At 35.4% G+C, this 15109-nt stretch overlaps 1 protein-coding gene across 9 annotated transcripts; it reads right to left on the bottom strand.

The window, feature by feature from the left end:
- Positions 1 to 6206: 6206 nt before the first annotated feature.
- Positions 6207 to 9660, bottom strand: LOC109004353 (auxin-responsive protein SAUR61-like). Of its 9 annotated transcripts, none has more exons than XM_035692420.1 (3): positions 9345 to 9659; positions 7897 to 8564; positions 6207 to 6535 (listed from the first exon to the last, which is right to left on the bottom strand). In XM_035692420.1, exons 2-3 carry the CDS (start codon positions 8360 to 8362, stop codon positions 6474 to 6476), a joined length of 528 nt encoding a protein of 175 aa, XP_035548313.1. In that variant the 5' UTR covers positions 8363 to 8564; positions 9345 to 9659; the 3' UTR covers positions 6207 to 6473. The 9 variants fall into 9 exon arrangements, with proteins under 9 accessions (XP_035548313.1, XP_018838429.1, XP_018838430.1 ...); XM_018982884.2 differs by lacking the exon at positions 6207 to 6535 and adding an exon at positions 6960 to 7330 and having other exon boundaries at positions 9345 to 9660; XM_018982885.2 differs by lacking the exon at positions 6207 to 6535 and adding an exon at positions 6960 to 7330 and having other exon boundaries at positions 7897 to 8447; positions 9345 to 9660.
- Between the last annotated feature and the right edge of the window lie 5449 nt (positions 9661 to 15109).

Genomic DNA, 15109 nt, shown 5'->3' with positions numbered 1-15109 from the left:
CAAACAATCTCTAAATTTGATAATTTTCCTCAAATAATCAATAGTCGTTGTATTAGAGGATGCATTGTCTACTATCATTGTAAATACCTTCCTTATGCCCCATCTAAGTATAGATGACTCAATCTCTCTTCTTATTGTTGTCCGTTTCTGATCAGGAACTTTCATAAAACCTATAATTCTTAAATGCAAGACCCAATCATCATCAACAAAATTAAATGTTATGAATATATAGTTATGATTTTGCATTGATGTTCACATGTCAGTAGTCATGCAAATCTTATAATTGAATGCCATGAATATGTCCTTTAACTTTTTTTTTCTAACAAGTATATCTTCATACAATCTTGCATATCAGTAATGCAAAAAGAGATTGGAAATCTAGGCTCAACTATAGCCATAAAGTGGTCTTTAAATCCATGTTTTTCTACAAATCTAAATGATAGCTCATCCACAATTATCATCTTAGCTACCAGCAACCTTCTTTTCTGTTCATTATACTAATTGGTAAGTCCAAGATTAGGACTACTAGTTGTACCATCCACCCCATCTTTTCTAGGTCTGGTCGTTTTTTATTAGGGTTTAATCCTTCCAATCTCACTAGCAATAAAGGCCTTACATGTGTCATTATGGTACCTCAAGGATGAAGTACCTTATTTTTTAGAATGACATAATAAAACCTCACCACAGTAATTGCATGCATATGTGTGCTTATTGGGATCCCCTTCCTCAATCCTAGTAAAATGATGTCATGTGTCTGACCTACCCCATGATCTTTTGATAGGAGAGAAAACATGAGGAACTAGTTGTAGGAAGAGAGCTATCCTGACAAATGCATAGTAAGACTGGGTTACATAAGGCTCAACTACAATTTAAGATAAAGCAAGCATCATTAATCACATGTATCAACTTTATAACACAAATCAATCCACAATATAACACCAGAAAATAAATAATAAATAGATCTGTTAGATTTATATATATATATATATATTATATTTAACATTGAAAAACAAAGCATGATAAACAGCAAAAAAAACATACAGGAAAAAAGTACAAATTTGTAGTTCCTTGGATTGGGACTGGTAACTGCTGTTCAGTGCGAGGCACATGATAAACAGCAGTTAGGAAAAGCAAATGCATTAAGATGAGAATTGAAGTTAGCTGATCTTTCTTTCTACACCTGGCCGGTCAAAATCCGATAGTCGCACCATAAAAAAACCACCAAAGCTAGCTTGCTTCTATTTCTGTGTAATGAAATGCATAATTGCTAGCTTAGAAAAAAAATTATGATAGAGTTGCCTTTGGTCGTTTTATTTTTTCTCTCTCATTTTCTTCACTTGTATTGGACTTTGTTTTCAATTAAAAATAATAAAAACTATATGATGGGGAACAAAATTAAATAGACGAGAAAGCATTTAGATTTTTTTAAAAACAGTAGTTACTAATTCCACATCACATGCAAAGTCAAATCGAAGAAGTAGTTATCAATCTCAATTGAATAATAATTCTAAAATATCAAAACATGAATTTGGTGCAGTAAGTTCTATATTCATCTTTGGTAACAACTTTCTTATTCGAGTAGTAATTTAAATTAGAATAGTCTTCTGATTTTGCCAAAATAGCATTGGGAAGATCGGAAACACGCAGGACCCTTTTCAAACTCAAAGCAATTCAGAACGAGTTATTTTATTTGGCACACGTTTTACACTTGCAATACATCAAATCATGTCATTAGATAGGTTTGGTTGTTAAATCAAATTCAACTCATCTTAATTTATTTTATATCAATCATTAATGAAATATACTACTTTTTCAATTATTTATAAAATAATTGAACTTATCTCAATCCAATTCATACGTTTCAATTTAACTAAAAAGTTAAACACATTTCAATCTAAAAAAGTTAAATTTATCTCAACGTAAAAAAGTTAAATTTATCTTAATAGAATTCATAAAATATTATTATTTATAATTCAATTTAATTTAACTCATCTCAATATCTAAACCTAACTTTAAAAATTGTGGACACAAGGATTGGTCATGAGGTCCCCTATGGCGAGTGGCTGCCTCTAACGAAGACTTTCTGATAGGCTCCTAACAGTAAGTCCACCAAGGACCACCTTGAATTCTCATTAGTCCAGGTTCTAGCAGTATGTTTAGGGATGAATTTAGCCATCGGGAGGCCGATAATGCAGGTGGGGACACGTGTAGTACTATTGGTCCCAACTACCTGCATAGTGTTATTTTCCCGAAACAAGGAGCCGGCTGTTTCATTATTTCCCATACGTCTCTTCCAGAATTTTAGAAGCAGCTAGCCAGCTCGCTCGTGTGAGGGGGGTAAAAATACTTGGGTCCAAGCCCAGCCACCAGGCCCAACAGAGAACAAGAAGAGACAAAAGGAGTGAGGATGAATGGGGTGTCAGGGGATCATAGAAATACATCTCTCTACATGTTATCATATAAAACAAAATGATCTATTTGTAAGTGAAAATTTCTATGGGACGGCTTTGGGTGTGTAAGTTTCGCGATGCACCTGTCGTGGTTTTGATCATGCCTGATTTGAACTTTAAAGTCAAAACGTCACTTCACTCTTGAGATCATTCAGGAGTATTTTTTAAAGAAATAGTAAAAGTTTTGAAAATTATTTTAAGAGGGAAACTAGGAGAGCTAATCGACAAAATTCTCCAAATAAAAATATGATATTCACACAATATATTTTATAACATATTTCCTTTACAATACTTAAGGAAATTAATAAATAATTCGTTTGAAAAAGACTAAGACTTCGTTTGGAAGTTGAGCTCATCTCAATTCATCTTAATTCATAATTACAATTTTTTTAAATTTCAACATAAAATATAATAAATAATTTAACTTTTTCAAATCTTAAAATAATAATAATAATAAACAATAATATTCTAATAATATTTTATCATCTCAACTCAGTTCAACTCAACTCACTTCAACATCCAAACCCATCCTAACTCTTCTTGTAACGTAATTATTTTCATGCGGTCGTGTCATGTTGGTGCTAGCTAGCTAGTTACGATTTTCAAACATAAAAGTACGCACTTTTTTTTCCTAAACTAAAGAGCCCTTCCAAGTTCCACATGCAGTTGCGCCCAGTTTTGTTAACGAAATATTTTATATCTAATCTTGATCATTATAATTTTTTTATATTTTTATATAAAATATAATAAATAATTTAATTTTTTTAAATTATAAAATAATAATAATATTAAAAATTAATATTCTAATAATATTTTCTTCAATTTTTAATTTTTATTTAAAACTTTCTCATCTAATCTTATTATCTAAACTGCATCTTAGGGAGATTATGGCCCCCAAACTTTTTTTTTAAAATTTCAAAAATGCCCCCTAAATGTTATTTATCATTCTATAAATATAAAAAATCATTCCTCAAAAAATTACAATAGTTACATGCTCTCTAAAATTTTTTAAAATTTCAAAATACTAAGAGAAGCAAACCCATTTCACAATAGGAAATTCACATGTAAAATTAAAACGTCCATTAAACTAAAAGAAAACCAAAAAATGCATCTTTAAATTTGGGTTATAATTTACCACTAATAAATCAACAAATATAAAGAAGAGAAGTCATATGTCAAAAGAAAATGATAAATTTACAGCTTAAAATTCATTTTAAAAAAAAAATCGTTCCTTAAAACCAAAATAAGCCCAAAAATAGCACGAAAATTAATGCAAAAACAAAAATATAAAAGGCAAATCTCTGGACTGCTTTTACACGCAAAGTTTGATGAGACAACGACAAGCACAACATAATGGCCAGTGATGGTGCATGGTTGTGAACGATTTTTGTAACAAATTTTAGTTCTAAAGAGTTTCAAGAAAGTTATTATGTTGTGCTAACATCGTGTTTTATATGCCTGAGTAAGGTTCTAGCAACTCAGGTTGGGATCTTCACCTACAAATGCAAAGAAAAAGGTGGGCTCAGAGTCATTCGGGAAACCTCCAATACCTAAATTAGTCTTCTCGTGCGTATTGTGATAGCTTTTGTATTTTGAGATCAGAGAGAGTCCTTCATACCTGGTTGGGAAGCTTTTATACTAAGTCCCTAGGAAACATTCTATTCTTGGTGTCAGAGTCCCGTCGTCTCGCTCGTGTCCGTCTTGGCTTACGCATTTAATGCGACGTGGCAGCTTGGGTCAAGGCCTTCAATGTGGCGTGGCTTTTGGCATGGTGCTTTTAATGTGATGTGGCTCCCAGGGCAAGTCCCAGTAGTGGGTGAACGGCTCGGTCACTTCTGGTCCCCTTCGTCAAAGAATGGAGGGTCATATGCATCTTTCGTTTATTCTACCGACACAAGTTTTTAAAGCTAGATGTAACAAGGGATGTCAAAGTCAGCGGGTCTCATCTGTCCCCTATGGATGGTTTCCAATGTTCCATACCCCTCTTCCTCCATTCTGACTTTTAAGGGCTTGGGCCCTTTGGATGAACTCAAGGCCTCAAGATAATCAGACCAAGATTGGACTCCTAGCGTTGGGCTTAGGCCCAAATTGTGATGTGGCTGGGTGTGATTTAGGGGTTTTAGATTGAACCCCTAAATCAATTTAGGGTTTTAGATTTTAAAGAGACCGAATAAGAGGATGTTGATCAGTCTGGATTTGGATCATCTGGTAATTGTTGTTTTTATTTTATTATTTTGATTTATTTATATTCATTTCGATTTCATCTGTATTAATTTTAGTATTGATTGTTATAGCAACACATGAGACGACTCAGACGATGTCTACCTCCACTGCAATATGAATATGTGCTCAAACCTCAAAATACTTACCCATCCGAGCCGCCCCAAATGTCACAGTCAAAGACCTAAACAACTCGCCTCTATTTTTAGATTCTTAATCTCTTAGAATATTGAAATTTGAACCAGTTGTGGGTATTATGTATTTTATTTGTAATTTTGTAATGTTGATACAATGTCCCTTTGACACTTTTTTGTTTGTAATTTTGTAATTGTTTAGATCTTCCATTTTATTTTTGTAATAGCTTAGTTATTATTATTATTTATTAGTTTATTAGGTAATAGACTTGTAGTTTGTAGTAGTACTTTATTAGAGTCTAAATTATATAAATTTGTATCATGTATATATTATTTTTATTCATGTAACTTTTTTTCTTTTTTTAACTCTTTTTTTCTTTTAAACTTCTAATTTTATGGGCCCAAAATGGCCCAAAAGCTTCTTCTGGACCATTTTAGGCCCATTTCAACAATTTATGGGCCAAAATGGCCCAGAAATTGCTTTTGGGCCTTTTGCCAAGTAGGGGGGCGGACGGATGACCTCCCCCCACCTGCACCCCATTAGCCTAGACGAGGTACCTCACCCCCGCACTCCAGGGGCAGGGGACGGGGACGAAACTCGCCACCCCGCCCATGCAGGGGCAAGGGCGGGATGGGGGCTACCCCATAGGTGGCAGGTAGCACCCCTAATTTGGTTGGATTTTGGGGTTGGTTGATTCAATTTTCATTCGAGTTTGGGAGAGAAGGTAGTGGCCAAGCCATGCATGGATCTGGTGTTTTCCGTCGAATCTAGATTAACGATGGCAATAGGTGGTGAGGATACAAACAATGATCAATACCACCCATCCGCCTGTCTAACAGACAAGGTGAGGGATTATACAAGGGCGAGGACAAAGTGGGGTCCCGGGGGGGGGGGGGAACTAATTTCAGGAGGGGTGAGGGAGGGGTGGTTGCCTGCCCATGTAGGGCGGGTCGTATCCCTACTGATTTCAACAATCAGATCTTAACATATGGTATACATTGAAACACTTTTAATAATTTAGGGTGCACATACTTATCGTAATTTAGGGTTTCTTGTGTGTGATAATCTTGGGTTGTAAATGTAATTACCTCTTATACACCAAAGGAAAATAAATAATATTGCTATAATATATACTAGAATGAACTTTCCATCAACCATTGGGGATAGTAATTATTTTAACTATGATTATTTCACCAACAGTTCAAGAAATAATTATGCGTTGATGGCTTAATCTTTGATATGATATTATCAAGAACGATACTACCTCATCACTAATTTTTTCATAGCCAAAACACCTTCTTTCGTTGTTGTTCCATGAAATCAACAATGATGTGTTTTTTATCAGCGATGAATATTTCGTCATTACACATAAATTGAAGATGTTTAGCGAGGTCCTATTTCATTTCTACAGGTTGATGATGTTTTTGTATTGGTAACGAATCGATGACCAACTGTTATACTTACAACTTACCAAGGCCTTATTGCTAGAACAACTTTGGCATGCAGGAATGAAAACCCAGCACTGGACAGACCCTGCCCTGGGCCTCGATGCCCTGCATCGATGGTGATGTTCCTCCTAGTTGACACTGATCCCATGGCAACCAAACACAAAGCGCTGACTGGGGAGCTCAATGGCCCAGCCCAAGACCGACCAATTTTGGTCCATGTTCATTTGTATGTCAAATGGAAGGGATGAGAAAGGGATAGCGGCATAGCGCGACATAGATTAGCTGTGGATCACCATTACAGATTGTAAGATAAGTGCACATTGATGGGATTAAGACCAGCTCATCAGTGAGATTTTATCACGCATGCTAATCTGAATGCACATGAACCTGGAAAATAAACAAGACCGAGGGGAAACAGCTTGATTTAAAAAATCGGGAACAGTTTTGACAGCACAAGTTTTTGGGGTTTCTATTGTACCACCTTTCTCCCACATGTCTAGATTTCTATCCGTACTATCAAGATTCAATAAATTTGAGATAAAGATTCTCAAGAGTTTCTAAGATGATTTTGAGTTTGCATTTTGCTAAATCTCAATCATTGCTGTTGTTAAATAGAAACTAAGCTGTCTTGTGACAATCGCACACATGACAACTATATTGACAAGTACCTCAACAATGTTTTCAATGATGGCAAATGCATAGAATCGGAGGGAAACCATATGGAAATACTTGCTGATTAATTAAATATGTTTCATATTCCATCAAACATCAGGTTTAGGTCACATCCCATCATACAGAATATAAAGATCACACATCCCCTCTCTAGCAACAAATCCTGACACAATCCATCTGAAAACTTTCTAACTGAATCTTCCTATCTTGGTCACTTACACAAAAAGAAAGAAAAGCAAAAAGAGACCTTGGTTAACACCAGAAAATCAGTCCTAAAACAGGTGAATTAGAAAGATCACTGTGATTCCTTACTCTTCGACAGGTAATGAATCTCCAGCTTCAAAATCACCAAAATCAAAAGGTTAGTGAACCAATCAGCAAGGGTGAAATCATGCACAATTTGATCTGCATCACAAAGTGCTCCACATATTGGAGAAAGTATGTATTGTAAAATTAGATCAGAGGCCAACTCAGGTGTAATTGTAATGGGACTGACTCTCTTGCCATTAGAAAATGACGTAAACTTAGTTTAAATGCCTCTTAGAAACAACAGTTAGCTACATGTGAAATTAGATCAGAGGCCAACTCAGGTCTAATTCATTGCAATTCGCTACATGTATCTGAATACTTATCTTTATTAGCTTCATCAATTATTTGATATAAGATTTCCCAGGTCTCAATCACCACCAGCCAGACTCTTATAGTGCTCGAACTTAAACAAATCCAATCTATAAAACACCCTTCAAAATCCAATATGTCCTTTTATAAGCTTCTTGGAGAGGGGGGGGAAAAACAAACATTTGTTTATGGGATGCTCGCCAAACATTAGTTCAACGGAACAGTATTTAAAATTTTGAGAAGTATGTAGCTTGTTTGGACTCAAATTTCCAACATGAACATAAAAGCAATAAGCTATTTTTAAGGAGAGAATCTATAAGAAATAGAACAACAATTGTAATAAAGAAGCTCACCAGAGCTTTCGTCAGGATGAGCCTTATTATGGTTCTCCATGCACTTTAGAAGGAATTTGAAGGTCTCAATCTCACATGGGATTGTGAGCCCGCCACTATGATCAAAGCCAAACTCCTCCTCAACTTTTTCCAGCAACACTTTGAACAAGGAGTGGCTAAGATAGCTAGTTGGAATGATGAATCTCCGAAGCTCTGGCCCAACATAAACTGCCAAATAGCCTTTGGGGACATCGGTTGGCGGATCAGGGCTGTGGCAACTATCCTCGTCTGAATCACAACCTATGACATTTGTTAGCCTTTTATTAATTGCCGGCGAAATACCACCTCCATGATTTTGATCAGGTGCATCTGGTGGGGGACTGCTCGGCCTTGAGCCAAGTGTTACAGACTGCCACTTCTGGAGGATTTCCTTTAACCGAACAATCTGCCTGATTCCAACCAATTTGCTGCTACAATTGTCATCCATTGCTAAACGTTAGCACAATGCCGGCAAGAACCCAAGGATTGAATTCTCAGTGTCCGAATCCAGATGAAAAAGTCTCATCAAGCATCTGAAGACCAAGGCCATGTACACAAATACATGAGTTTCCGTGCGCAGAAATCCAGATGAAACAGTCTTCCAAACATGCACACAAATACACGAGTTTCCATGCGCAGAAATCAAGCATCTGAAGACCAAGGCCATTTATGTATGAGTTGAAGAAAATCTGACACAAAAGGCATTCCTTTGATTCATCGTTTTTCCACCAAATATAAAACACAGAATTAAACAATTAAAACGTGCACCATAAGGTTGTTAACGATTTTTATCCAGCAAATTAACCCCCTGAGGTAAACCAATAAATCTACAATAACATAAAATCTTTAACATCTATAATACCTTTTATCGATTTTTCAAATCATCTTAATTAATTTTCCATATTCAAGGCAATTCCATTTGTTCACCAATCTTTCCTATCTTAAGAATCCAAAAAATATTACTGAATCCGGAAAACGTACATAAATAATATTTATCTTGCCCAAAGAAATGCCTTACAATCAAATTTCACTTATTTCTCTGCATTTTTAGCCAACCAGCCGCTAAAATTTCAAAATGCTATAAACGAAAACATCAGATCAACCAACTAATTAACACAAAATAAATATGGCAATGCAATATTCAGTTTCTTGGTTCGACGTTACTTTTCACCACCCCAATTGTCTGTCGTTCAAGGGAAAAAACGACTTATATAAAAATTATAAATAAAACATAACCATCAGATCCCTAAATTAACAAAATAGATCATATTGTAAACGCAAATATGTGTATTCGAATATATGTTTATAAATCTCAACAGCGCCATGCACAGAGAAATAAAAATGAAAGAGAGAGAGCGGAAATCTGAGAAATGCAAAACGCGGGAATTGGAATTGAATGTGAAGTATAGACAGAGAGATTTCACGAGTACCCGGAAAAGAAGAGGACCTTAGGTGAGAAGCGGTAGAAGAAACGCCATGACCATGCCGGGAGCGAGCTCAATCTCCACGGAGAAAGAGATCAAAATTCGAGAGAGAGAGAGAGAGAGAGAGGGAGAGACTCTTATTTACGTTTAGAGGAAGTTTTTAAATAATATTCATATATTAATTTAATTTAAATTGTAAAGCACTGAAACGGGCTCTCTCACTCAGCGATTATCGGACAGGAGAAACCTGGTGTGTCTCTCTCTCTCGCTCGCTGGCGACGGATTCGGTTGCTTCTGTTTTTTCTGTTTTCGCCCATGGCAAAGCTAGCCTAGCCCAAACGCCAACGGTTTCTATTCCCGGGTAACAATTATATAAGGAAAATGATAGGATGATTATCAAATATATTACGGTTTGAATAGTGAATCGAGATGAGATAAAATAGAAGTTGAATAAAATATTATTTTTTAATATTATTATTATTTTAAAATTTTTAAAAAATTAAATTATTTATTATATTTTGTGTAAAAATTTAAAAAAAATTATAATAATGAGATGAAACATTTCTTGTATCCAAACCGGCTAAATGTGCCTACTTATATGTTTTTTTTTAATGACTAAATAAGTGACTATTAGTGAATTTTTATTTTTTTTATGTTTTTCATAATGGTTAATGATGTTTAAAAAATACTTAAAAAAAAAAATCATTTGTACTAGCGTTCACATTTAGTGAGCACATTTGATAGTAACCCTAACATTGTCCAATATATAATTTATTAATTTCATTTTCATTCTGAAATAATTTATGAAAAAAATAATTGTGTTATCATTTTTTCTTGGATTTTTCTTCTTAATTCACACCGATTGCTTGCTGGTATGTGTTTTGAGTGAATTTTAATTTTAACTGGTTTACAAGAATAAATCACTTAAAATATTAAAAAATGTTTGATTCAATATGAAGAATAGCGTTACATTCTTATTTTTAAACGAAGAATAGGAAAGAATATATGTGTAACCACAACAAAGTTTTGGGAACAATTTCGATATATAGTTATTAGAAAATAAAAAAATATGTTACCCACTTTAGATTATCATTGTTTCTGTAATATAATCTAAAATCCTATCAAAATCTAATTAATCCTTAATTTGGAAAATAAGTTATAATTTGCAACATTTGTTAATATCATCTCATTAATATTATAACATTCCACTTATTTTTTGTACATCTCAATAATTTGAAGGGGGAAATTATAACATGTTCTTAAAATGAGAATTATTAATAATTGGAGAGATAGTTAAATATCATATTAATAGTGAGAAATGTACAGACAACAAAGAAAATAAAATGTATGTATAGCTTTCTCGGTTTGGATTAAGAAATCCCTTCAACTCATTTCATTTAATTATTATAATTTTTTAATATTTCTACACAAAATATAATAAATAATTCAACTTTTACAAATTTTAAAATAATAATAATATTAAAAAATAATATTATAATAATATTTTATTCAACTTTCAACTTTTATCTCAACTCATCTCATTTAAACTTACTATCCAAACCTTCCATTACTTAAGTTTTAATTCACCATTACTTGCACTTAATGCCTTTTAGGCTCCGTTTGGATGGTGAAAATGTTTTATCTTATCTCATTTCATCATTATAACTTTTAGTCTTTTCTAAATTATAACACAAAATATAATAAACAATTCAACTTTTTTAAATCTCAAAATAATATTAATATTAAAAAATAATATTCTAACAATATTTTATTCAACTTTTAATTTTCATCTAAAACTATCTCATCTCATATCACTATCCAAACTGCATATCTAATTTTGTCATTGTGTCATTGGGTTGGGCCCACCTTGCTCTTTAAAAAAAAAAATTAGTATGGAAGACATGTTCAAAGCATATGCTTCACTCCCCTAAAAGATTAATAATTTGTACAAGTCTTAAATATACAAATTAATACAGTCATTTTATATAAAAAGTAAACCTCACCATAAATAAAATAATAATAATAAAACTACTCCTTTTTGTATGACCCATTTTTTTACAAGTCTCTATACAAGACTTGCACGCTTTAGATTTATACCTAGAATTACTTCTTTGAAAAGAGTAAAGAGTAGGATTATACCTATTTAGAAATGAAATTCAAAACGGAACAATGGCAAATTGAAATATAGAACCAAAATGGATCGAGAGAGTAGACCGAATAGTGTAAATCTACTTTTTTTTCAACCATTTTTTATACCTTTTTAAACATTTAAAAAAAATATTAATTTACTAATAATCACTTCTTTAATCATTAAGTAAAAAATAAAAATACAATCGGTCCATTTTTTCGGTTCAAGAAGATTTTTCTCAAAAAGAAAAAAAGAAATGATACTTGCAGTTGTGAGTGTGCAAGCGTCGTATAGTCACTTTAAAAAAAGTGAATAAATATAGAATCTACATAAAAAATAATTAATTTTTTAATAATAGATCTTATTCTTTTTCAAAACGAGTGTACGACATTTGCGCATTTCACGATTATATACAATATTACTAAAAAAAAAAAAAAAAAAAACCAAACTTGAAACATACCATCAAATGTTTTTGAAAGCCACGAAGAGAACAGAATAAAAGAACCCAAGCATCAAACAATAAAATCATGTCCACGCAATCAATAGTAGTATTAAAAAGTGTTGGGAATAACTGTATATCTAAGACTAACTCGAAGTATAGTAGCGGAACTAAACGAAAGAAAAGATGACAATCACACAGAAAGAACACCAAGAATTAAGTGGTTCGACTCAAAATGAGCCTACGTCCACTGGTGGGGTCGGTATCGGAGATTTCACTATGAACAAAGATGGAGTACAGATGAATACAACAAAACTTCACAAGGAAGTTATCTCTCAAAACTCACTCTATAACTTCTCTCTCAAGAAAACACTAAAAATAAGTGAAAAAAGTGATTTTCTGAAGTTATGAGAGAAGTGGGCGCCGTTTGGTATTTATAGGAACAGTAATGTTCAATTCTGTGAACATTGGCTCGAGCGAACACTCGAGCGAGTGTCAAGCGAACGTAGGTTTTCTGCACTTCGCTCGAGCCAACACTCGAGCGAGGGTCGAGCGAAGCTCTCGAAACTCTCTGACTTGAACTCGCTCGAGCTGGGTGTCGAGCGAGGGTCGAGCGAAGCTCTCTGACTTGGATACCGCTCGAGCTGCTTGTCGAGCGAGGGTTGAGCGAAGCTCTCGAAACTCTCTGACTTGAAATTGCTCGAGCTGAATCTCGAGCAATGCTTGAGCGAGACTCTCTGTCTGACTTCGCTCGAGCCAAGTGAAACTTCGCTCGAGCGAACCTACGACACATGCACTGTTCCATCTGATTCAAGCCACCTCCTAACAAATCACCACCTTAGCTTGAACTCTGCCAAAAAACACAAAAAACCTCTGACCACAAAACCAATCCCCACCACCAAATCCCTTACGGGAATAACAAAATGCAAACACCAATCAAGTCCAAACAAAGTTTGAACTTGTATACTGCAACTGGCTTAGTCATCATATCTGCTGGATTCTCTGTAGTAGCAATCTTCAGAATCTGTATAAGACCCTCTGTAACAATCTCTCTGAGAAAATGATACCTGACATCAATGTGCTTCGTTCTCTCATGATACATTTGATTTTTGGTCAAATGTATTGCACTCTGACTGTCACAAAATACTGAGATCCTATCTTGCTTCAAACCCAAATCATTGACCAAGCCTTTCAACCAAATGGCCTCCTTAACAGCCTCTGCTGCTGCCATGTACTCTGCCTCGGTAGTTGATAAAGCAACAGTGGATTGCAGTGTTGCTTTCCAACTAATAGCTGACCCACACAAAGTGAAAACATAACCTGTCAATGATCTTCTCTTATCTAAGTCTCCAGCATAATCAGAATCAACAAAACCAGTAACTTTGGAACTGAGATCGACATCTCTATCAAATATTAACCCAAAGTTCATGGTTCCCCTCAAATACCTGAGTATCCATTTCACAGCCTGCCAATGAGTCTTACCCGGATTAGCCATATACCTGCTAACCACGCTCACTGCCTGTGAAATGTCTGGACGGGTGCAAACCATTGCATACATGATGCTGCCAACTGCGCTGGAATAAGGAACACTAGCCATGAACCGTTCCTCTTCATCTGTCTGAGGAGATAGGCTAGCTGAAAGCTTAAAGTGCGTAGCAAGTGGTGTACTTACTGGTTTGGAATCAAACATTCCAAATCTCTGAAGCACTTTCTCAATGTACTTTCCCTGGGACAAGTACAACTTTCCAGCTTTCCTATCTCTGATGATTTCCATTCCCAAAATCTTCTTCGCAGCACCTAAGTCTTTCATTTCAAACTCATTTCTGAGTTGGGTCTTTAACAAACCTATGTCAGATATGCTTCTAGCAGCAATAAGCATATCATCAACATATAATAGCAAATAAATGAAAGACTTATCAGATAATTCCTTATGATAAACACAACTATCATAGTTACTTCTCAAATAACCATGATCAATCATAAAGGAATCAAACCGCTTATACCATTGCCTTGGCGACTGCTTCAAACCATATAAAGATTTCTTCAATCTGCACACATGATCTTCCTTGTTTTCAACAATGAATCCCTCTGGCTGATGCATATAAATGGTCTCTTCAAGCTCACCATGAAGGAACGCTGTTTTAACATCAAGTTGCTGCAGCTCTAAGTCATACAATGCTACTATGGCAAGTAGCAATCTGATCGAACTGTGTTTCACCACTGGAGAGAAGACTTCATTGAAGTCGATGCCTTCTCTCTGACTAAAGCCCTTAGCAACTAAGCGTGCCTTGTATCTTGCATCGGTATCACCCTGGATTCCCTCTTTTCTTTTGAAGACCCATTTGCAGCCAACAGTCTTCACCTTCTTTGGCAACAGAACCAAATCCCATGTTTGGTTTTTGTGAAGAGACTCAATCTCTTCAGTCATAGCTGCGCACCACTGAGCAGATTCTGCGCTCTTGACAGCTTCTGAATAACTGGAAGGCTCCTGACCGACAATATTCTCTGCTGTAGTAAGAGCATACATCACCATATCTGCATGAGCATATCTCTGAGGTGGTCTAATCTGCCTCCTCTGTCTACCAGTCGCTATACTGTAGTCTTGCTCACCTTGTGCGCTGCTACTCGGATCAGAATCATGCTCATCTGCAATAGCATGATCTTGGGCGCCACGAGGCAGCCCTTGTGGTGCTTCAACCTGAAACTCCACCTGCTTTCTGACATCCTGTTCTTGTCCTGTAGACCCAGTAATCTCCTTTCTCGGAATAAGCATGGATTTTTCATCAAAAGTGACATCCCTACTGATCACAAACTTGGGTGATTTGGGATCAGTACACCACAACCTGAATCCCTTCACCCCACTGGCATACCCAATGAATATGCCCTTCTTTGCCCTTGGCTCAAGTTTTCCATCATTAACATGGAAATATGCAGGACAACCAAAAACTTTCAAATTCGAATAATCAGCAGGAGTATCAGACCATACCTCATTCGGAGTCTTCAAACCAATCGCTGTGGCTGGAGAACGATTGACCAAGAAACAGGCTGTGTTGATTGCTTCAGCCCAGAAATCCTTACCCAAACCTGCATTAGAAAGCATGCTCCGGGCTCTCTCCAAGAGAGTCCTGTTCATCCGTTCAGCTACTCCATTTTGCTGTGGAGTATGTCTAACTGTACGATGTCTGGCAATACCCTCATTCCTGC

The sequence above is a fragment of the Juglans regia genome, chromosome 1 (assembly GCF_001411555.2).
Source record: "Juglans regia cultivar Chandler chromosome 1, Walnut 2.0, whole genome shotgun sequence".
Taxonomy (NCBI): Eukaryota; Viridiplantae; Streptophyta; class Magnoliopsida; order Fagales; family Juglandaceae; genus Juglans; species Juglans regia.
The sequence above is the reverse complement of the archived record's forward strand: the minus strand, read 5'-3'. Positions and strand labels throughout refer to the sequence as shown.

Excerpts from the sequence above, each read along its gene's own strand:
- LOC109004353 (XM_018982884.2), bottom strand. The coding sequence starts at position 8,362 with ATGGATGACAATTGTAGCAGCAAATTGGTTGGAATCAGGCAGATTGTT. Across the intron at positions 7,331-7,896 it reads TCATCCTGACGAAAGCTCTG|ATCAAATTGTGCATGATTTC; the intron begins GTGAGCTTCTTT and ends TTTGTGATGCAG.